Source organism: Varroa jacobsoni, unplaced genomic scaffold (assembly GCF_002532875.2).
Source record: "Varroa jacobsoni isolate VJ856 unplaced genomic scaffold, vjacob_1.0 scaffold_1391, whole genome shotgun sequence".
Lineage (NCBI taxonomy): Eukaryota > Metazoa > Arthropoda > Arachnida > Mesostigmata > Varroidae > Varroa > Varroa jacobsoni.
The window spans coordinates 278,853-304,494 of NW_019214293.1; the positions used below are offsets into that span (position 1 = coordinate 278,853).

The window sequence follows — 25,642 nt, forward strand, 5'->3', positions numbered from 1 at the left end:
ATATACATATATATTGGTTGTGGAGCGAGCTCATAATGAGTTCCGTACGTAGTTCCACATGCGGCAAGAACTTCTGAGGTGCCGTAGTGGAAACCGTGGCTGGAAGAACAGTACAAACACTATTTTTTTTATTCGAATTATCTCTTTCTCAATCAGTTCCTGTATTTTCGGATCTCTTTCGTTCGTTCCTTGTAGCGGATCACCTGTAATGGATTAGTTTAGCTAGAATTCGTCGTATAGCATACAGCCCGTACCCGCGGGTACGTACGTCACGGTCTGATTATGGTTATATTATTAATTCTTGCTCAATTCTCGATGCTTTGTTACTGCTGCGCCTGCTAGGATCCATTGTTGCTATTGTTATTCGCACTTTTACGACATGATTATCGTATCAGCGAGTGACACGGATGGACGACAAGCGGCTCTATTTTTACCCTCGCCATGTGTTGCATGGCGCTGTATGTGGCGTGATGCGTGCTGTGATGATAACGCGTGATAAAGTGCGTATCGTGCGTCGACGTCGTTGCCTGTTTGACGTTTACGCACCATTAGAAGCCATCCGACTACCAGACAGTGGCACTCTCTGCCGCTGCGGCCCTTAACACTGAGACAATTGGTGGTGATACACAGAGCCATCAGCGGTTCGGTCGGGAAGTGACGAAAAAAAAGGGAACAGGGGGGACACCTTGATCGTCTTCATGCCGTCAGACCGGGTTGTTGCATGTCAATGAACAACGGGGTCATATTGCTTTTGTCTTGTTCGTTCTATTTGTTAATACTTTATAGGACAAGACGAGCAAAAACACTCTTCGATGCATTAATAATAACGTTCAATAGATAAAACTCACGATACGCGGCTCTTATCCTTTCGCGATGAAAAATAACAGGCGAAGAAGTGACAGGAAAGGGTGAAATAAAAACATTCATTTAAAAAAATGTATTAATCGGCAAAATGTACGATGTGCAGCATGTGCTAAGGTGAGTAGGTCCACCAGGTTACAGCTAGGCCAACGTAACCGCTCTGCGTAGGTTACAAAAAGCAAAGAAAAAATACAAACAGGAACAAGTGTTTGGAAAAGTTTCTTCACTCGGCTGGACCCTTTATTCGCACAACGAAGTGTATTGACTCCCACTTTCGAACTTGAAATAACTCACGTACACCGAACTTTGATAGGCAAATCCGTTAGAAGTATATCGCGTTACGGAAGGAAAACCTAAGCAGACAGAGACCTTTAGTTAACGGTAGAACATATCTGCTTGAAGATCATTTGCGAAAAACCTGTGGTCGGCCCTTGTCGCAACTGTCAGTTACCAAATTCTACGAACAAGTACCATCATATGATATAATTAGTATCTTCACAGAACGAGTTATTAGTCGATCTAATTTACGTATTAGCATAGCAATTATTAACGTAATTGTTCAAGCACACGATTTATTATATCGTTTTTTACGATACGTAGATAAACACTTTCGGTGCGCATCGTCCTACCCAATCTTAACCTAGTCTCTCAGGCAGCAAAGCATATTACAACAACTATTACCAACCATGATCCGTATGTATGTGTAACGTACTCTAGGGCGAGCAAAGGAAACATTTACTTCTTACACTGGCTACAACATCAGTTGTACGCCGTTGTCCCGATCTTCACTGCTAGTGGCAGCAGTATCATTCGTGATACTCTTCTCAACAAATACCTCCATTGCAATCGTGCACAATGACCATTAACCAAATTGATATCTCGGATTTGCATCCGAAACCGCTGCTATGCTACCGTCATTTTTCATCAGCCGACATCGTGGCTGTCCTATCTTCGCTGGGCGTTCCCATGACCAATGACGTAGCATTGATAACCGAGCCTTCTGCTAATGCTGTTACTCGAATGCTTTTGACAGCGCTAATAAACCAGTGATGGATCTGGACACTGAACATTGTTTGTCGTCAGCGATAAATCTACAGTTCCGTCGGCGACGATAATAAGTGTCAGCGTCGCGAAATGTCGGCACGGTGACATGTTGCACGGTATGCTACAAATGCACGTTTTTATAGGTTAATCCTCTTTCGCCTATTCCTTGGCCTGTTCTCTGTCCTTTATGACCTGCTTACTTTTGTCTGCTGAAACTAGAGTGGCGGTGCGAGTCGCGCTCCTTAAAAAAAAAGGAAACTAACATTACCAGTGCTGGCGGAATCATTTTAGCATCGGCATTGGCAATTTTGCAAAGCATACCTTGAAGGGGAGAAAAGGCAGATCGGGATAGAAGGGCTAGAAATACTCGCTAGCAGTAGAGCGACGACGGCTGAAACGGTACAACGATCTAGTACGATGGGTTGACTGATCAGGGATCAGCTACCTGTTAGCAATCCGTTGATGGATATTGTCGCAAACGGTCCCAGCTCGCGCTTTGAGGCGATGATTATCATCGGATAGTTATCGTAGTTTAACTGCACCATATAGTTTAGCGGTTTTCGATTTGTCGTTGCATCTATGACGCATTAAACTATCGCTTGTTGAATTCAACGACTTGCTCATGTAGAGTTATCTAACTCTACTTTTTTTTTTTTTTTTTTTTCACTTCATTCTCGCTGATAGTGATTTTAATTGCTGGGATAGACACACTGATAATTGGTTAATTGTCGGAGAAAATTAACAAAATATCATCTTCAACATGTTTGCAATTCAACTACGAAAGTATCATATGGAAGTTAATTAATAGCAAGCTCATCTGTTGATGTTTTCTCTTCGAGTGATTTTTCATGTCGCTATTAGTGGGTTACGTTATGCAATTGAACGTACAGAGTGCGTGCCCATCCGCCACCAGCCAGCTAACGATCTAGTTGTTGATAACAATGTCTATGACACAGCTGCTACTATAGCCATTGCAACTGTCATCAAAACGCATACATTTCCCTGGCCCCCTTTTCTACGCACTGCTGCGCTGACAATTAGACGGGGTGAACAAACGTGCATATTCGACCCACTGCACTGCGCTATCTTCCCTCAGCCGCGCCTTTATGCATTATGAAGATCACTGGCTCATTTTTTATGACTTCCCGCAGACATAGGCCAACAGTTACGCTGTGGTCCTAGTAATTTTACTAGCTAGGCTAGCGTTCGTTAATTCGTGGCTTGCGTGACACTGTTTGCATTTATGTATACTGTCCCTATCTGTTGCCCCTGAATGCTTTCAGGGAAATTTATCGCTGCGAATATGGGTATGCGTAACAAATGTGCTTGTATTTATGTAGCGAGTAAAGCTGTACAAAAGACGCCGCTGAAAATACGCTAAATCGATAGGCGGTACCATCGGATTATGTAATACGACAGCGTATACGGACAATGACAGATTTCAGTGAATAGGAAGCAAGAACATAATGGCGAAATTGAAAATTGATCATTGAGTCCCTCGTTGGCGTCACTGCTCCTGTCGTTTTTATTGCTTCTGATAGCTATTTCTCTATATGATTGGCTTCGCTTCCCATTACATCCCTCGTTCTTCCTTAACGTGCCACAGATAACGGAAAAGTCCACGGATAGTATGTGGGCGATATACAGTTGCTTTGCTGTGCAACGAACACCCATTTTTATTACTGTTCGTTGGGTTTCTACGAAGTGTTGAACGAACGTCTTTAATGTTTAGACGAGTGCAGCTGTCGACGAGATTTGCCGTTACTGCAACCCCGGCGCCGGCTAATGCCGACTACTGTCGCCGCTACCGCCACAGCAATCAAACGCACGCAAGCATTGCTTCGAAACTAGGTGTTTGCTTATTTTACTCAACGGACTAATCAAGCGAGAAAAATCAATAGGAAAAAGACAAAGTTTCTCGAACAGCAAAGGGCCGTGGCTATTTCTCGAAATGCGTATTACACAAAGATCACAATATTCTAAAGACATCTTATATATAGGTGTGTGTACATATAGGTATAGATAGGCAGCAATCAATAATAGTGAAAAAAACAAAATGGTGTGAAAATATTCCGGAATATAGCTGAAGAGCTTATTGTCCATCTAGTTATATGTCTGCTGCAGTGCTTTTTCTCAACATTGTTGCGTTCGGTATTTAGTTTTTTTTTTTTCGCTTAAGCTCCGTACGAGCTTGATACTGATGAATCGGGTTGAGTCTTGAGGGCTAACCGAATACTCCTAAATAAGTGCTAACTGTGACGTTAGCCGATGTAATGTGGCTGCTGAAATTGGAGTACAATATAAGATCGATTATTATTATTATTAATATTAGTATTAGAGGCCAAGCTATTTATTTGTAGCTAATAATAAAAACGTAGTTTTTTCATTCAGTTAGCTTGACCCAGTGCGACCTAGCTTATGTCACTGGATTGTACTATAGAGGTCTGGATGCATACATGAACCTCGATTCTTGGTTTGGCGCGCCTCAATGAAATCTTTCTTTTCGACGTTTTTGCACCAAGTCTAAATGGCTCTGTTTTCAGTAATACTCGCTATTACCAGCTCTGTCCTGCAGTTGTCGCTCGGAGGCGGCCGCAGGCTATCCGCCATATTCAATCAAACCCGTCTTGCATTATATAACAATGATTACAACTAATCGATGACTATGAACAGCCATTGTATGCTCATAGAATTATTTTGCGCACGTAAACGGATTAAGAAATATAAGGAAAAGAGAGACGAAACGTGATAGCCTTAAAATAAATAGCAAAGACCCAAGTAGCGCAGATGTCTACCAGGCAGACAGACAAAGCGGCACCCTCCTCGTACCCACAGCTTGAGACTGTGGTGGCGAGATTGCAAGCGGAGGCAGTCTCCGATATACTACGATAGCTGGCACAGGTACGAAAGCGGCCACACGATAGGATCGAACACTTACTGTTGAGCACTTAAATGTAAGAAAACTTAACACCGAGACCTCGTGATCTTTTCAAGACCTACTTGAAGTGTCACCGCTGCCGGTGCTGTTCTGCGGCGCGTGCACCGCTGCCTCCGGTCTTTTGTGTGTATGTGTGTGTGTGTGTGTGCATACGCGCGCCTCGATGTTTGGTATGGCGACACCGTAACCGATAAAATGGGACAGCATACTTTACCGTGGCCACTGCAGTCTCAGCCGACCTCTTCTTTCATCTTTATTTAGCCCATATGGCAGTGGTGATGAGAATCATCATCAACAATAGCAACCACAATATCGTCGCTGTTCTAGGCGTTACAGGCGCGCCAATGGCATTTGTACAAAACGACCTGCGACGTCCAATCGGCTGTGCTCGTACAAAGGCTTGGGGCACATCGAACAACCGGGTTTCTCAGGTCATCGCCGCCGCCTCCTCCACCCAATTCCGCTGTCACCATCACCATTACCTCCGTTCTAACAGTCAAATGGCTTCGCTGAGCTTGGCAGAACACGTAACGATAGTGCGCGGTGCCGTAAGTGAGCCATAGATGACGCTGGTAGCAGTGGCTGAACTTGAACGGGAGAACTTGTCTTGCGCGGGTTTCTTCACGAGCTCGTGCTGTCCCGCTTTCTGCAGGAAGCAGAACCTGCTTCTTTAGGTAATAGCGATTACTAGTCGGTCTCACTATTTTCGTCTATCGGTGCTAGTATATCCTACGATTGGTAAGACTATCTCTTATGCCTTGGCAATATGTAGGATAGTCAGGGAGACCTTTTGTGATGTGGTACCGCCCGGGTCGGGTCGGGTCCTGCCCAAATAGACCAAATGTGCGACGATCTCTTTAAGCGGTGGTGGCAACGTCTGGTCGAGGCGAAAGCATGCTAATTTCATATCTACCGTAGTACAGTAGTAATAGCAACGGGCAAAGCGAGAAGTGCTCGTCCCCAATGAGGTGCGGGAGTTAGTGTGGATGTTTGTCTGTTGTGTGTTACGCGTTCTGGGTTGTCCGCCGGCCACTGCCGCTGGCCCCGGAGCAACCGGCTTATGTGCGATTAGCGGTTCAGTACGAGTTGTCAATGTAGGCCGCGCAGATTCGTTCTGCCTGTTTATATGGCCGTTTCAATAGGGTGGCGTAAACGCTCTGGTAACTCGATATGCACAAATCAGTGCACAATCTGTGTCCTGTTGTTACAGGGTGAAGACAGCCGATTCCAAGTGGCGAATAAGCAGAAATCGTCTAGACGCCTAAAAACGCTGTGTATGTAAAATAGTGGCTATTAGGGGATCCGGCTTTCATCATTCCACGTTGGGCAGCTGATGCTGACGGCTATATAGCGGTCTCTGCCGACACCGCATCAAGAAGCCATCAAAAAGCGCAAACTAACAAATGGGCAAAGATGATCGCGTAACTGAATGGGAGGACAAGATCTAATACAGGATCGTTACACTGAACGACCACTGATTTCTAGTGTTTCATTTTTCCATTAAGTTTTCGCCGATTTCATTTGCCAGCGTTGTATTCTAAACTAGAAAGAAATCTCAAAGAAAATCTGTTTTTGAGTTTTTAGGCCTCGAAGCCGGGTAGGGCCAGCTACCCGGACAAACCAATGAACATTATGGCGTCCTGTCATTTTTTGAACAGAAGTAATGATATTGGTAAGGGGAGTATTGCAGTTTACATAAAATCATAAGTTTAAAGGTAGGGTATATAGGCACTAAGAAATCAGAGGCCTTTTAAGCAATATAGATACATGGATCACGTCCCGTCGGTTTCACTCAGCATTGACACAACAAAAATGTAATCACTGTAGTTCCTGTAATGTAACGACCGTCTCGTTTCCATATTCGTATTTGCGGTAGTGTTTTTGTCACAGTTCAGTCTCAACTGCAAAACTTCCAAATGAGTAACTGTACAAACGAACCATGAGTGCTTTTATTTGGAAAGAGTTGCATGATTTCATGCATATCATTATACAGTTGATTTTATCTGTATGGCCAATTAATAATTTGCGCTATTTTTATTTTAAGTGTTAATATTGTTATTAGGAAGTAGACACTTGACCCTATGACTGTGTCTCAATACCGGCATGTACGTGTCTCCTGTAAGCGTGACATCGGCGAATTAGACATGCTGATCTACGCCGTTTTTATTATTGGGCGATGCGTTATACAGTCGTAGTTAATTATGGTTACTACGTCCTGGACGCTAGATGTAGATGGCCACATCAGTCATAAAACTTGGCAGACGAGATTCAACTTACAGATCATACGTTCGTTTTTATACAGTCACAAATCTGACAACTGTAAGAGTACTAACAGCATCTAGACTATAAACTGAAACTAAGGATCAGGGAACTTAAGGGACACGACAATCAAACAACAGATTTACTTTCATTGATAGCCCAATGGTATATGAATCTATTTGGATAAGTTCTATTGGCCTGCCAAGTTCCCTTTAGCTGTTACGGACCTGCCAGTCGAATCGAGCCAGAGGGCCCGCCAGTAGTCGTAGTCGACAGATACTGTATATAATATTCTTAATCATTCCGAGAGGGATGCTGTAACGCAAATCGTGGGAGTTTTGTTAGTACCCCACAGAGTGTAGTGTATTCACAGGGAGCAAATTCGCTGCAGCTAGAAGGGCCAAACCCAGCATATAACTTGAAACAAGCTCCTAAGGTTAAATTGCTATGTTTCAACACTTTCTCTAAAAACAAGCTCCTAAGGTTAAATCGCTATATTTCAATACTTTTTCTCTAATTGGAGTATGGTAATGAAATTGCTAGTACTTTGGCTGATACGTTTATTTCTGCGTTATCTGGTTCATTGAAGATATTCGATTAAAGTATTGCACATTGTAATATTTGTTATTCCAGGGTGAAGTTTGGCTGTGCATTAGAAGATACGTGTCGAGCACATGGGGATATCCCGGGTCCCCTCCTTGTATTAGTGCTTTGCATCAATAAACTCGGGCCTCACAAGAGGGACGTCTTCCGTGCACCAGGACATCAAGGTAAGAAAAGCTTTTTATCGTGAAAACGTGACTAATAATAATAATAACACTGGTATTGGACATCTGTTTTTTTCTTTCATAAGATGTTCTTGAGAGTTTCTCAGTTGTTTTATCCTACTAAATAAAACGAATCTATTCTATCTTCTAGTACCATTCCGATATTCTAAAAGCCAGGACGTTTCTCGCTTCGATGGCAACTTGGAAGTATACTGAGGCATCTGCGCCAAAAACACACACACACATATAATAAAGGCCCATAGTTCAATCTTGCATGTTAATTTACACGGCACGAAGACGAACCGTCACTATTATTGTTGTAGATGATAAGCATCTGGCCATTTATCGGTCCAAATAGACTACTCCATGCACTCGCCTAAAAGTAAATCCTGCTCACAGAGAGTGGAACTTCTAGGTTTTCGATAGTACTGCGTCAAAAGCTAGGTCGTCAGCTAGCTCTTATAATCACAGTAACCGCTGAAGCAGTTTAGTTACTGTCTTGCATCTATTCATAACGTGCCACACGTAATTGGCTATCTTCGACGTCTTTACAACTAGTAAAGGAATAGCTGCTTATAGTTTTTCATTCCAATTAGTATTTGTGTATCTTTTAGCTTTAGTTGTTCATACAGTCATTCGTTGCGGTTAACATATTTCGGATTACCATGAATCAATCAAAATTGAAACACTTCGTTTACAGATTCAATTTGCTACGACGCCAGTGAAAAGACAATCTCAAACCTTCCAGTTTCATATTAGGTTCTTACGTTGTCTGTTGTTTCTACGTGGGACGAAAAATGACAATCATCATTCGTTGATGACCTGTCGATACGAGCGCCACTATCGGCAACGCTCTCATCTCCGCAAGTTTAATCGTAAGAGGACTCTAGTATAATTATTAGTTGTTAGACATTATTTCAGTGTCCACACCGGCCGTCTTATAGTGTAGCCATTGATCGTTTGGCAAACATATTGATAGGCGGGGGAGGGAATGAGCCGACAGACATATTCATTCCTGTAGATTCGAGCCACCGCCATGCCAGTTGTTGACACTGGCTAGTAAAAATATCAACTATGATTAATCGACACGCAACCAGCAAGACAAATCAACTTCGTATGAGATCAGAGATGGCTCGCAGAAGTGACTATAACGGATAGAAAAGCGGACAGTTGCCATTGACTGTAAAACTGCTAACCGATCATGAGCCCGTCGCTCTGTCCGCCAGATTTGGGCGCATGATGTGTTACAGCTTCACTTTCGCCGGCTTACTTTCCCAAACATGATATTAACTGATACCACACGCAGGCGATTGGCGCAGCGTCACTCACCCTTCGGCAAACAATCCACCACCAATCAATTACTTTTATCATTTTGCTTACAGATAATGTTGATTCGTAGTACTTGGACTCTGTCTTTGTCCAACAGTTGTGGTGTGGAAACACCATAATATTATTCTCATTATTATTAGTCGTAGTATTATTTTCGGAACACAAATCGCAACAATTAAATGGTCCACAATGAACTGCTGTTTGTGGTATATACAAGACCTCAAATTCTTGAGAGGTAAGCGAATGATAACCGCGTACATTCTTTCGCCTTCCATCCACTTACTCGACCTCGTAATCCCCTAAACGTTGCTTGTATGCTGACCTGCATAACAATGTATTGGAGCAATGTTGGTCGCCACTTGTTAATTCCAATCGCTGGTTGGCAAGTGACGGTTGTCGACGGCCCTTAGCGGTTGGCGACTGATCGCCGTCGAGTCCGACCAGGCAGGCATTTGTTGTCCGTTATTCTTATACGCGGAGCCTAATCGTTGTTGTTTCATTGCTCCTTATTTCTATCGATGGAGACAACAATCGAATCGAACTACTCGAAAGACAATTTCTGCTCGTGCTAACATGGGGACACTTCAGCTGTCACTGTTTCAGCTGTGACTGGCTATCTGCCATTGCCGGTGGGTCGCAAGCAGCGCTCTGATTCTGTTAATAAAACCTTTTCGCCTGTCTGTGTAGGTGCATAGCTCAGGGTTAAGTTGTTGTGAGCCGGCAACTTGGTTGAGCTGCCGGCTCTCGTCCAGCTAGTCGACTGCGTATCATCTTCACGCGAAACGACACTCGTCTCAACGCGTGGAATAGAGGGAAAAAGAAAGAGGCCGAGACAGGCCTTAGATATTTTTGCCTTCGCTGTCTATGCCATCCATACAGTCATCCTTTAATTCAACGCACGGGCCGTGCTTTGGCACAGTAATTGCGGTACTATTCGACGTCTCACTCGTTGCTAATGATGTATTTTTGGTTCGAGAGAAACTCGTAAAGCATAGACAGGCAGTGACTGATCAAAATAGAGACAATGCGGAACAGAAAACACAACTGAGCACTGAAGAAAAACTAGATGCGATAGATGATGTGGTCCGTTTCAGTTGTACCAATAAGGTAGTTATAAATAAGCAAGCTCTATTGAGTCTACGGCCAGGTGCTGAGTCGATTTGTTGTGATACATTATCGATATGTAGTAGCAATGATCTGTCTATCCCTTCATAAATGTGTGCAAAATGGCCGCATCAGACTCGCGGTAATCGTCGGCGTTGTAAGCTCCGTTGGAAGCTGAGCCGCTGATACCTGTTTGTCGGGGATTTTGTTTGTACTATCCACGTGCGTCAATGGCATTTAACATGACAACCTGTCGTGTCGAGGTTTTTCGTTAATACAATATATCAAAAGGAAACAAAAACACCAAATCGGTTTTATCAGCTGGTCAGGACAAGTTGCCGTCCAGCATCTGACGAAAAGGATTAGACGCGCACACGAAAAACCGACGGGGGCTAAAGGCGGGCGGCCACACAGGTGCAACACAAACGATATGCAGCCTACCAGGTGCCTATTTAATCGTAGACATGACTATTATTTAATCTTCAAGCTTTGTTTTTATTGTTATGATGGAGCACCATTACCACACTCTAGTTAGTTTATGTTGCACGCTGATCATAGCGCGTCGTGCGGCACTTGAACTATTCTTTTTACCTACAATACTTTTCGCATTATTTAAAGATATTTTTCATTGCGCTTCGTATAGCGATAGCGAAATTACTACAATGAGTAAATAAAAGATATACAATTCTTGCTAGCTCGACTTCAGTACCGCAAAAACCGAGAGAACCACCTTGCAGTCGGACGTTCATATGTTTCGTACGGTATTCAAGATGCATTCACATGGCTCCCCGCTATGTTGCTATTGATTTCAAATACATTCATATGTGTTCAGCCCTGAACGGGTCTTTCCTGAAGTTAAGCATAGGGTATGTCAAACGCGGTTTGTGCTTTCGCAAAAAATCTGTTCATATTCCTACAGCTGTTGTCGATGTGAAGATGTTTGGGAGTGGGCGAGCTCTGGCTGAAGGCTGGAGTCGGCAATGTATCTTTTTTCATTTGTGTATTGTTTGATAGACACGCGAAAATTGCCTCTTGTAAAAGCTCCGCTTGAGAATTGCGCGGCAGAATTCGACTAGTTGATTGGCTCTGAAAACGTTTTAAACTGGCAAGGTTCAGGAGTGTGTGACCAGGCGGATTCGTTCGGACCGCATAAATCTGCGGTTTCCGGAGAAGCGCCTAAAAATCCCGCTGTATTAGATCAAGAGATCAACATTTTCACTAGTGAATAATATGATATCCAATCTAGACACTTCAGCTCGAACGATTCTTCTTTCGCTGTAAAGCTCGTATCTGTTGAAGGTGATACTTTTCCCTACCACTATACTAAATCCTAACACATAAAACCAATTACTTTTTGTCGAACATCTCAATGCCATCACTACTGTATTGAAGTCAGTCCTTAAATAAAGACTTAGGGGTCGGTTAGCAGCATCTGCAATCTTTACCCGATTTCGGATCGATGGACAAAGCCAGAGACAGCTTCCTCTCTTTTACAGCTACACCGTACACACTGCAAGTAGCATAGGAGAAATGTCTATTGTATCTCGTTCAATTAATATCTGAGAAAATAGCATGGCTTCTTACTCCGACGGGCTGTTGTTACCTTTTTACAGTATATGTTTAGTCCTGCGCAAGCCATAGATCCGATCAAAGTTGATGAACAAGATTATGGCTGTGCCTTCTCCCTGGTGATACTTTTCTTTTTGTTTTTGTGTGTTTGTCTGTTTTATGCGGACGCTGTCCAACTCATGACGAGTGCCACACAGCAGAGACTGGTTGGCGTCATCCCCAACCCCTGGTTTCTCCAGAGAAACCGCACGGATTAAAGCGTTTGCCCGCTATTAGCTGTCTTGGATAACGAAGCAATATGGCTCGCCATTGCAATCTGACACAGCGCAACGTCTAAACCGTACAGAATGACATATCAGTAGTTAGCCCAGTTTTAATAGCAACTATCTACTGGCATCGGGAAGACACTTGTGATGTTCACCTATTACGGTGAGGTTGATTCGTTTATGTTGTTACTGTTCGTGTCGTATTGTATAGGCCTTACCTGTCACGCTAGTTGTTGGTTATTCAGTGCGTCATATTCGGCAACGATTCGGCTATCGATTTTGCTCGTTTTCCACATATTCATTACGTTTAATGATATTGACCCTCGGTATGTGTTATCTAGCTGATCCGCTACGTAGTTGACTACAGGCACAGTTGTGGACCAAGAATCACTACTCAGTGCTTATAATTACCACAGATATAATGTAGCCTAGAACAAAATTCAGAATCGATTTAGTGCGTGTCGATCGGTACCGTGGAGGTAGTGCGCAGACAATTCGGCATACTGGCCGATCTACTAGCGAAGTCCACAGTTGAATGGCCTTAACGGCGATCGTCGTAATAGCGGACGTTGTCGTCCCCAGGACGGCCTATACTAAAAAGCTATATCTACCGCTATTGTCCCCGCATGAATCTTCTGCTTTGTTCATCGTATGTCCTAGCAGACCGGCATGCCTTACGTGCGCTCACACACAAACATTTACGGGCAGGCATTTACGGGCAGTACAGCATCAATATCGATGAACCCGCGACGTACAACCTGTTTAAATCGCGGTTAGTCATCTAACTGGAACGAATCCAGAAAGCTAACAAATTTGCCAGACCGTCAAAAAATAGTCGCTCACTCGTTCGTTACGAATTTGAAATCGTTCTTTTCTTGCAAAGCTTATTTTGCAGTCGCATCATTCCGGCCATTCACCCTTGAATTGCTCGCCGTTACTGCGTTTGTTCAAATCCTCGCCGTATCTGGGATTTATCTTGACCAGCCCAATGTAGCCTGGCTACTGCATAAACAGCCAGACTGGTTGATAAGCACTAGTATACCACGTTGCCGCTAGTCAGGTTGTCAACTACCAGCGAGTAGCTAGCTGACAGCTCTGATTCACTGTCGACAAAACTTTTTGAAGGCGGGCGTCGGCCAACACAACTACGATGAGTCTCATGTCTGTTATTTTCAAGACCGATCCGGGTATAAACAGAGATAAGAGCGTAGAAAAGAGCGCTGCAGCCAGTCTAACAACCTAACGTAACAACGGGGCAGCGTCTTCGTACTACCGCGGCCGTAATCAACAGCGATACCATAGTGGCAGCTGCCGTTACTATTATTACGATGAAAAACAGCAATACGCAAGCATACGATTGGCTGCCCATATACAAATCTATTAGACCATTACAGGCATGTTGTAAAGTTGACGTCGTTGAAAACGTTTTAGGTCTGTGACGATTTTTTATTAGAGGCAGCAACAATGCCAGGACTCTGTTGCATTGTTGTCCTAGGATACGTTGCCACGATGGTGTGACACGCAAAGGCCAATAGCGATACGGTGACGGTACGTTTGCCATTGCAATGACTTCAGCACGTTCGCATAGTAAAACGATAATAAGAAGCGTCAAAATGAGAACTGTTGGTTTCAAGTATCTATCTACTACAATGGAAAGTTATTGACACAAGCCGTGTGAAGAACACACAAATACGATAGTAGTACAACAGCTTACTCTGTTGTTGTTTGCTTTCAACTTGATTAAAAAAGATCGGCACTTATTGTCTCTCGATTATTATGGTTATTGTATATTTTTATATATGATAAAAACATATTTGCTAGTCGCCACTGTGGACAACGCTAAAATATTTGAACATGTTTTCACAGGGAGATATCGGTAAGCTTCTTCCATATTCTTCTATATTGTGAATAGTCAGTTCTACAGTTAACAATTTGTCATGCTAAGTCGAAAATAATCATGTTACGCCATTCATGCACTCGATCTATCGGAGTCCAACTGATTTGAGTATCGCTAACAGTTTTACATAGTTTAGTATATGCGATGGGACAAAACGCATCATCGTATAGCCACAGTTAATAATGAAAAAAGTCATTCTAAAGGTGAAAAAATAAAGGTAAGAATAGTTTACTTTTTCTTCCTGTCTATACCAAGTCAAGATAAAACGAACTGTTATTTCAGAAATAAAGTACAGTTTCAAAAGAATCTTTAGGAAATTCATTAGAACACGATGAAGCGTTGACCGTGGCTGAAAGCAAAAAAAAAGACAGCAGAAAACCTTTCTTTTGAAAAAACTTAACTCGCTCTTCTTAAAGCTCGCCACTTCGACTCTGCTGCCAGAGGATAACTTGGTTTTATCACTTTCTTCACCACTCCTTTACCGGCTGTCCGGCGAGTCAGTCGTCTTTATATATATATATATATATATATGGGAAGAAAAATATATGATTGTTTTTACATTTTCGACTGTGCCTTTGTCTTTCGCTTACGGTTTTGCGCTTTTCCATTTATTTCAGTGATCCACTTCATGCAATAGCCGCCGAGATAGTGAGGCACAATAGCTCTATCTAACTATAGCTCTATCTAAGTGGATATTATTACAGACCTGCAAAAAACTACGCACAACAGAGAAATGATGACGATGATGCGCCATAACCGAACGAAACAACTATTTACTCGTAGTATGTTGGGGTTTGAGCATTTTTTGTTGACATCTATATTCACTTAATGCAGGTTACGCAACAACAGCATAAAGAGTATAGTTTTAGTCGTGCAACAGATGTATTACCATTGTTCTATCTACTAGTAGCACCAGTTAAACCGCACGGGCCATTGTACTAGAACGGTGAAGGAGGCAAGCAGAAATCATACAGTAGCAACTAGAAACAACAGAGGCTTTCAGGGTTTTGTTTTAGGTTTGTTGTAGGCTGTATAGATAAATGGCCAGTTGGACTGTAGCTGGACGGTCTGGAAGGCGCCGGCTGACAGCTCATAGTTGCACTTCCTTATATCGATATGATGGTACTAATATCTAAATTTGCTTATTTATATGACGAGACAATAAAACAACGTGGCACAAGTGCCCGCTTCCTCTCTAAATTAACGTTTTTGTGTCTTACTATTATCGCTGCTACTATTTGCTTAGCATCCTTAGGTAAAGATTTCTTCATAGTAATCGGTAAAGCTTGAAACATTTGCAGTCTCAGTTCCTTCTTCAATATAATTTTTACAGCAAGCAACGTGTGCTACGGTCGTCTGAATCAACCCTATCTGCCTATATCAGTTTGGACCGCTACTGTGTAACCTACTTTTTGATGGAGTTGAGCTATTATTAGAGTGATTTCCACCGTCAACTCCAGTACCATCTGTAATCTGTCAACATGGCAGATGCAGGCTTTTTTCAGAGTCATTCTTGTTTCCTATTACGACCGGTATTATAGTGTGTCAAAAGGTCCGTGGCCGTGAGTGTCCTAGACAGACCACTCTTGGCTGCCATCGGGTGAGTTCTGGGCAATAACGAACCCAGCAGTAGCCTCAGTGATTTTAGCAAGCAACGGCGTAAACAATAGCCGCGGAGAGGCAATGTTAGTACAATCGGATCATTGAAAAGCGCTCAGTGGACTTTTTTTGCTTCCCGCGTAGTCAGTGGCCCACTGAGGAACTATTATTGCTGCTTCCGCCGTCGCATTGTGACGGACGGAAGCTTCAGCAGTCGGGTCGTCGTAGTCGGAGCGCTACGATAAACGCAGTGACAACCACCTTTACTGTCGCTCCATCTGCGTTTGCTTTTGCTGACGTGAGCGTAGCAGTTTTATGCTACGTAGCCATTAAGCGTTACCTCGTAGCCGCTGACAGACATGTAGGTTTGGCGGTTTGTTCAATGGCTGTTTTCTCTGCCAGTTTTTTTCAAGAAGGAAGATACTGCTCGCGAACTGAGCTGAATGACTTGAATGAGTACGACTATTTGTGGGTCTGTTAGTTTGTCCAAATCTGTCGGTGTATGGGTTATTTGTATGTCGCTTCGTGGCTCGTTCATTCGTTCGCTGGACCGTTTGTTGCTTTACAATTGCGAGCGACGGATGCGTATCTAGTGTGGGATAGTGGAGCCAGCAGAGTCAGAGAGAGAAGGAAGTGCTTAGGCCAACTGCCGCTCATCTACTGGTATCATTGCTTCAGCGGTGTGAAGACGGAGATAGTCAAAAAAGAGCCCTGGGCAAGCAAATGATGGCAGCAGAACTCTGTGAGCCTTTAGTCGTAAAGAATGAATATGGCGTTCTTTTGCTCATCGTGATGTTGCTAGGATGTTTTACGACAGCTTCCGTGCTGCTGCTAGGTATAATGGAACAGTAACTGAGACAAGGCGCACAATGGCAATACGACTAACGTTATAATTGTAACCGAATGTCAGAGCCACCGTAAACCAAGACGGCACCCCCTATGTACGTATGTATACTTTTGTATAATCGACTACAACATCAACGACGATATTTTTAAAATTTCCCGCCCAAAGTGCATTTATGTCCTTGTATCCACTCCATCTCTGCGAGTAGAACTTGTGGACAGTTTTCGTGCTATACGTAGACAAGGATTAGATTCAGACTATCGATGAAAGGCGTTCATACGTCCATCGAATCAGGCGAGACGATGGGATTTCCGAAAACTTTGTTTACCACTGACACCGAGTCGTCGCTTTCCGCCAAAGATTTCCGCGCAGGTGCTTATCTCTGTTACGGCTTCTCTTCGTTGTCAGTGAAGGTTGGGCCAGGGACTGCTTAAACCTGATCTAAACTTCGAGATGAGTGAAAGCGGAACAAGACGCTGAGGCTGAGAAACGCCGAGGGCATAGTCTTGTAAACACGAAAGAACGAATTCGCCGATAGACATGTGCAGAAAACAACGTAGTGCATTAGATAATTTGCCTTGTAATCACAGCGATAACATACCAGCAAGACCCATCTATTCGTGCCGCCCGCGTGCTATCCGGTTCTCGTAACTATATAATCCTGTAATAGTAACCGCAGGTCATCGACCTACAACGATTAGATAATAGATCAAAATATGGCGCATAAATGCATCGTAGATTACTACAACCCGAGACAGAATGGTATAATACACCACTGCATTACAGTATTGTTCATTCAAGTGAGAACAACCAAAAAAAGGGTGGGTCAAATCGATTACTCGTACGGATGTCAATGTTGGGTCTTCGATCAGTTGTTGACTGGGTCAATACTTATCACGTTGCACTGACCCTGATTTAGCAATCGAGTTTAATATGATTATTGTATCTCAATCAGAAATATTGGATTTTGCACCGATATCGCAGCAGCACAAATAGATATTTAAAAGTGACTCGAAACAAGAAAATCGAAAGTATTTAATTGATCTATATCTGACTCTGTTAATATAATACCAGCCATGTAGGTGGTTTGTATCCTCCATTGACGTCCCGGCAATACACGTGGCTCGGGTTCGCTATGTGGGGTCTCTCCTTTTAGCTGAAATGAAATAATAGTTTCGTGAAAGATAGAATTGTGCCTTAAACCGAGATCTCGATGACTGCTAACAACATCAGACCTTTGTGTGGCGTCCATTTTTTCTTATACGATCAGTGCTAAAGCTACCTGTATTATCTAACAGTCGTTCTCCGGGCCACAACAGCTGCTATCGTACTTTCAGTCTAATCAAGCTTTAGTACCATAAAAAACGAACCAAAGAACCTTATTAACACCGAAGCATGCCATCCATTGCTGTCCACAGCGACGTCAAAAATCTGCCTTAGTGTATATTTGTGTCCTGTTTTTGTTGGCATTTGCTCATACATGCGTATATGATTAGAGCACCCTTCACTTCTAGTAAGCATAATGATGTCTCACGACTGAAGGTCAGCCTGCAAATTTACGTAATCCTAAACTAATTACTTTCACTATTGCTTATTATCACTATATTTAGTAGTACCAGCTCTAGCGATAAACGCAAAAAAATAGTTCGCGGACGCGAACAAAAAACGTGTGATGATGATGACAAACGATGGCGGCAAAGGGAGGAAAGGCGATCCAGCCAAATATTCTTTCGCTACTGACGGCTACCCGGCAACTTTGCAACGAACAGATAAGCTGGTCCTCAAGCCTTTTTGGTATTATTATACTCCTAAAAATACCATATATATATATGATGTTGTATGTGTTATTGCTTTTGTGGCAGCTTTCAGGTCTTTGCCGCCTTTACGACGCCTATCTTGTTTACAGTAGTAATCATGCAACTGTAATTGATGAGCATGTTCATGAGGCGGTTACATCATTGTCACCGTTATGGTCGTTCCCGCTAAATACCTGCGAGCCACGTCCAGCGATTTCGCAGCATCTTTGCTTCATCCATCAACAGCGGCAAGGACGGACGCCAGTATCGGCAACACCTTAGCGGTTGTCGACGGCACCTTTGTCTGTTTTACGCTAATAATTTAATCGATTATTCTTTGATGTTGATGATGATGATGAACTTCTGCGCGTCCGGGTGACGGTAACGGGATATAATTTGTCAGGTTGTATTAGACCGCTGGCAGCATTTGTGGGGGTAGATATCGCTTAGGGTTTCTGGTATTTCTGGTAAAAACGTCTAGTTGACAATGGTAAAATGTTTCTGAGAAGAGGAGCGGAAAAAATGGCAAGTGATCACAATGTCATTTGTAGTGGTTTACTCAATTCAGTCGTGGACTAAATGTATGTCAAATTTGATGAGTGTGCCAATAGATTTAATATGTGACACGTAAGGGAGCTTCAAATTTGGCTATAATAGTAGGCTGCCTATGGGAAAAACCATCGTTTATTGATCAACACCAATTATAATGATCGACATCAGTGTGGCACCATCTAACCATTTGTTGAACTTGTGAATATTTCCTAATGAATCTGATCGCATAGTTTGCGTTTACACAACATAATTTAGCTGAATACTTTAGAAATTCGCGCAATGAGACGGTTGTGTTTCGTATAGTGATAATCGAACCCTCTACTTGGATGCAAATATTCTTCAGTGACACAGACGATAAGTAATGGGTATGGTGTTGATGCATGAAAAAAATATACGAAGTGTTATTTTCACACACGGATTTATACAGGCGTCTGTTACTCATGCCCGCATACGTGGCATAGCTGCACACTTAACCGAAGACGCATACTTCTACGCTACTGAGTAAAGATCCGATGGTAAATTACTGGTAGATGACACGCGTCATTTTCAAATCAACTAACATTTCGGTCTGTCACATGCAGCCAAATAGGGCTAGGTATTACTGAATGAAGCTTCTAGTGCTACGAAACATCAGGAATGGTGTGAACAACAGAAAGCCTGAACTAACAGATTATCATATGTCGAAAACCTATTCACTTCAGTAGTGTCATTCCAGGGTTGTTCCATGTACCTTTTTTGCATTTCATGGGATGGTAATTGAAACCGTCTAGACGCTGATCGTTGCTGCAGAACGCTGTATGTAAATAAAAAAAAAAAAAAAAACACTGTTTTCTAAATGAGGTAGGCATAGTTTTCAAAGGAATAAAGTAGTTCGTTCTTCTTATTGAGAATATCGATCGTTCATTACGGTGCTGTAGCAGCTTGTGGGATTCCATCGTTTATGCTTGCTCTTACAATGGCAGTCGCTTAGAATGTAGCCCTCAACGATTCACAGAGCCCTATTCCAGTTCTGAAAGAAACCCAATGTAGTTAGATGACTACAGTTATCATCATGCGTCTATTCTGCACAACTGTAACGGCACTTGAGTCAGTTTTCATTTTTAATCTTGACTCCAACGACGATTGGTGTAGCATTGTCTTCGGAAGCGGCCAATGTTCGTGCAAACCTTATCATTCCCAAAATGTTACGGTCTATTCGAAATTAAAACTCGTGTATCATGATTTTTCTGCACCAGAAATAAATACTTGCGAGATTGAATTAATTGACCTAAACACGTATATAGAAACGTATATACACATAATGCTCGTGACAAATAGTATTTCTAAGTTGAAGAAAAGGCAATCTTCAGGTCCATTATTATTAGTGGATACAGTACGAATTTTCTTCACTTCGCTTCAACGTATCAAAACGAATCGTTGATGTATGGGCACAACCCAGTCGGATCGAAGAAATGCTGGCGGATGTCGACACAATCATACGTTATTCAAACAATGCACAGAGCGGCCGGCGAGATTCTCTAAGTGGGCCCAAGTCCACGCCATGCCTTAGCGTATATCTTTCTTAGCCGTTGGTTCGATTCGTGTCTTGAGGTTCATGTTGATACGAATTTGTCTTCGGAGCGAATTGCCGATACGTTCATATCGACTTCGTTTGTCCGCATGTCGCACTGTGTGGTGGGAGCCCAACAATGTCCAGCGATTTGGCGGGGCCGTTCTGTTGATGTCAACGCTGATAGCGATTCGTCTGCTTATTATTATTATTATTGGATAGCATTCGATACTGATTCTTCGCATGTACAATAGACGATGTGTGAGTTGCAATTCTAAAAAATTACATTGCCATCCGCCAACATTTACTAGCCCACAACTCCGTTCATGTAACATAAGGGAATGAACAATGAAGACAGCCACTTAATCTATAAGTCGAGCTCAATTGCTGTAGCGATACTTCTTTCATCGCATTAGGCAGTGCTAACGGGTGAGTGTACGGCTGTCCTTAATTAGCCATTTGGTTATACGTGTTCATGCTTTTTACTGTAAAACATTTCTGCTTCTCACGCTGAAATTGTTTTCGGTGTACAGATATATATATATATATATATATATATATATATAGTGCGTCTCTATGGTTGCTTGCTACTGCCGTACTGGAGTTATTGTTATTAGCGTTTAGCAGCCAGCCATAGAGATGTATAATAGCCATAGAGTTACGAAGTTTCGCTTAACTACGATATAACTGCGTGAATGAAGGAATGCTATTAAAAATACATTTTTTTTTTAACAAAATGTATTTTTAATAACCATAAACAACGTTCTACGACTCGCGCTGCTGCTTGATTGTGTGTGTGTGTGTGTCTGTGTGTATAATAAAAATAATCATTGGTATTGTGATAATTATGGTTGTATGCACGTTATGCGGATCGAAAATTTGCACCACTAAAGACGGAATTCGAAAGGTATTCCTTGGAGGATATTATCAGGTTCTCAACAGATCACTAAGCGAATATATATTTTATTACATTTGCGCATATGAATTACGATGATCAACAGTTTGATTTTTAGTTACTCCGCAGCTCTATTCGATTATTACGTTTAGGGTGTCCTACTCAGTGCTTAAAAATGTTGAATGTATCGATACCCTATTCAACAGGTTATAATCGATTTACAACTGTAACAAATCAAGTATGACTTTCGCACGTCGGACCGAAACAGGTTTTTACGTGTGGCAATCCATGCCTATTGGTCAGGTTCCATATTGTTACATTTTGCGTTTCGACCGACCACAAAGTGACCAGTACTAAGTAGTAGTTATTACATGTGACCTTTTACGTCTTCTATTTTACCAAATGTACACCACATTGCCTAATAACTGTCCGAAACTAACAGTCGCGGTTAGCTGGTGTTCCTGTGTATTTACTGTGTAAAAGCATATACGATACGGCCTAGGATCACTCGATAATTTAACGAGTAGAGAGGCCACAAGGTTATGCCTATAGGACATTCGGGTTGGCTAAATTGAGGCACAGTTTGGTTAGCGGTTTGTTTAAGCCAATAGGCCTGCGTTTATCCGTTATTTCTGCTATAGCAGACGAAACCCACTTCTCTATAGAACAAAATCATAAAATCATTGTACGAAAAAAAAGGGTTTGTGCTCCGAATATGAGCGAATTCAGCCACTGTTTTGGGGCTTTTGCTTTAAATGAACTACGACCGATATTTGCCGAAAATCGATGGTCTCTATTGTTGCTAGTTTCCATGCCGCTTTCAAAAAAAACGAAAAATACAGAAAAAAAGACAAAATGGAAAATTCACATTGGAGGCTCAATTGGAGAAATTCACGTTGGAGAAGACGGGTCGAAGATACCAACTGCGTAAAAGCCATTATAAATTATTCTGGAGTTGCGACACAGAAATCAGCAGCTGTTTTCAAGAGAAAAGTGTTTACGGCAACTTAAGTAGTCCAGATAAGTCGTTAGTTAGTCGCTCTTAGATTTTTCGCGTCGACAACAGGCATCTTTTAAAATGAATCTAGTGGTTCAGACTCTAAATGGAAACGAATTATGCTCACGTTGAATAGACACGTCTGATAAGGTATCTCAGTTGACAAATGTAAAAAAAAGATATCCATCTTTATTTATTAAACACACATTATAAGTAAGCGATATTAACCTTATCCCAATATATTTCAAACACCTTGCAGAGGCGGGATGACTCTTATTAGTTGCATATCGTTAAAATTACACACGAAAGTTACGGTGTTTGGTTAGCAACTAGTTGTTAAAGACTCGCCGACGTTCATATCTGTCATTGTTGCAGATTATTTCTTCTTCGGAGGAGACCAGTCAATTTTGTTACTTCACACGCCAGCAAATGATTCCGCTATCATAGATGATCGCCTGCTTCTGTAATTAGATATACTATTTACAATAGAATCAATTTGAAAATAAATAGTCAGCCAAATAATAAAAATGTTAAAATGTATGTAGTCTTAAAGCTGGCCAGTCGATCGTCGCAGCGATATGGTCGTCTGCAACCTCGATGATTGCTTTATTGTGAAACGTTTAATATGAAGTAAAAATATGTTATTATAACCTGACATTATTTGTTTATCATATCTTTTATAGGAAACGTAAAAAAGCTGACAGAGTTTCTAGAGCAAGGGAGATTGGTGAACCTGGACAAATTTTCCGTTCACACTTTGGCGTCGGTCCTTAAGAAGTTCCTTCGCAAGATACCTGGAGGAATTTTTGGATCAGATATTGAAAGCAGCTTATTAGAGGCTATCCAGGATGAGGCGCTGCCACTTGATGATAAACGCGATCAAATAGCACAAATAATTAGTAAGTATAAAACCAGACAAATCTTAAGATAACTCTGCTGTGGATATCATGCAGACTGCAGTTGGTATTACGGTATTACTAAATAAATTAGTTGTTACTGCGTTGACTCCAACAAAGTTAACATTTAATTTTAGGCTAGTTGTGATTCGACGACTACTTCAGATGTTACTTGGCAAGTGACCGTGAAAACGCGTAGATCGGTATGAAAACTGCCGTGAATACTTTGGTGAAGTACAATTTTGCTTCACGACCAAATACTTTGCTGTTAACATCTGCTCCATTCGCTACCTCAAGCATTATTTCGTATGAGTACGCATTGCGATGATAGGATTAATTGTCAATTTCTATTACTTCACTTCCATTGATGGCACTATCAACCTAAATTTGTTTTGAGAAGCTTATAGTTGTATAGATGAACGCTACCTTATTTAACTATCGAACAAAAATCGGCATAAACTGAACAGATCAGGTTATTACCCACAGCATAAGTGGGTGGAGGGGGGGGGGGATCATTTAGGACGCAATGCGAATAGTCAATAAAAGAACTTAGGTTGCCATTTCGTGTATGTCTTACTCCTATCTTTTGCCAATATCCGCAATTAAAAACGATAATGACGGCAATGGCCGGCCGTTTTTATTTGCAAGTATTTAATCAATCATTTGTAATTATTTATTCAGTCATTTAATCTACAAATGTATTTGTCAACCCAGTCTGTGTGTGTGTGTGTATTTGCGAGTCTGATTTATATATTACGTTTGCTCTTATCACGCCTCTTTTTAGGCGATCTTCCTCCGCTGACACAACGCCTTCTCGTGTTGATCTGCGGAACGTTGCGCACTATTACGGCAAGCAGCGAAACAAACCGAATGAACGCTGAGGCCCTGGGCGTGAGCGTGGCGCCCTCGTTCTTTCGCTCATGTGATGGCATCAATAAAACAGCCAGAATGGAAGATATCGTCAAATTTAAGGTCAGTAAAATATGCGAGCTAATACGGTGATTGTTGGGCTGAAAGTCGAAAATTAAATGATTAGTGGTTAAAACGGCATTGGTGGAGCAAGCAGTAGCCATTAGGAGTGATGACCTGGTCATAAAATTGAAAAATTCAAGAAAAGTTCAAACAGAAGTAAATAAAGAGAATAGTGAGAGGGGAGCAAATATAGTGAAGTCGTATTATATAATACGTTAGGCTTTTATTCGTAGTAGGAATCCTGTGTGCTGCTTTTGCTTCATCTATATAATCATGTATTGTTTACAACCAAGTGCGAACATTACTAATCATGAAGTTTTGTTCATAAATCCAAACGACAAAATATTACTTACCCGATGATCTGTGCCATAAAAAATGTTTCAAGTTCTCAGGTCCGATACTGCCGTTAGGCGTTACTACAAAAAAGTTCAGGTATAGAACCTGACGGGCTCATCATAATCCGTACCGCGCTGAAATATTACAATATAGGTCAACGGAAACAAATATTACTCACGTTTTTGCGTTCTAATTTAGTTTTCACGTTGATCGACAATTGCATAATCGTTGACTACCGTAATATCATAATCGTAGGCTAAACGTTGAACTTCGACAACAACTCCGACTTGTGCATTTTTCATTTTTTCGCAAACCTTGTCATGATTTGCGCGTAAAGATAAAGACGTCTTCTCACAGCAAGTCTGACACTACATACACATTCATACGACATTTCGTCGGTTAGCGTTTCATTGCCATCCGCTAACAGATAAAAGCTAAAAGTAACAAGTCAAAAACGGCGCGAAAATAGTGTTGACGTGTTTTTCAAGATGGCATTCAAAGTTAGTGCAAATTCTGTGTGGACCGTACCTCGGTGCGAATTTCAACGCGTGGAATATGCATTTTTTAAAGATCCAAAATCACGCAAAAACTGTGTGGCTTACTATCTTTGATGGTATATATAGATAATTCGGGCAAAAATCGAATATATATTTTTGCTGTCTGCACCTCATTATTTAAATGTCTATTAATAACTACATTTCTTCAACTAAACGTTAGTCGGGTAGAACTGTTTTTGTAGACTAGAAATTTATTCGTAAATGCGTCGTCTTGTCCTACGCATAACCTGTACTTTTCATTACCAAATGCGACGCATTCAAGTCTATAGTCGACTGGCCTTGCTGTTAACAGCCATGCATCAGCAAAACAACTCGAGTGAAAGATATATACTATTAAGAACGATGCAAGAACTATTTTTTATCCTATCTTTGACTTGTCTATACATATCTAATATATTGTACGTGATCTGAGAGCTGAAAAAGCACTCAGCCCACCCCAACGAGCGATGGCTCGTACGCATCCTTGTCTCAACAACAGATACGCCGACGTCTGTTCACATCTATTCGTCTAGATACTCCTTAAGACATTTGCCTTTGCCTGCATCGTTATCTGTCATATTATCCTCGTCCCCCTCCCTTATTTACTGTCAGAGTCATATGGTATTCCTACAAAAA

The 25,642-nt window shown here is 41.8% G+C and overlaps 1 protein-coding gene across 3 annotated transcripts in view; it reads left to right on the plus strand.

Annotated features, from left to right (window-relative positions):
• RhoGAP71E (Rho GTPase activating protein at 71E) overlaps positions 1–25,642 on the plus strand; it is a 75,078-nt gene that overhangs the window by 31,016 nt on the left and 18,420 nt on the right. For 2 of the 3 annotated variants that reach the window (XM_022849176.2, XM_022849175.2), the window contains exons 2-4: positions 7,736–7,872; positions 22,950–23,165; positions 23,947–24,134. In XM_022849176.2, coding sequence (XP_022704911.1) covers positions 7,736–7,872; positions 22,950–23,165; positions 23,947–24,134 — 541 coding nt within the window. Of the gene's footprint in view, positions 1–7,735; positions 7,873–20,619; positions 20,804–22,949; positions 23,166–23,946; positions 24,135–25,642 lie in introns of those variants that run through there. The other variant, XM_086972130.1, reaches the window with a different exon arrangement.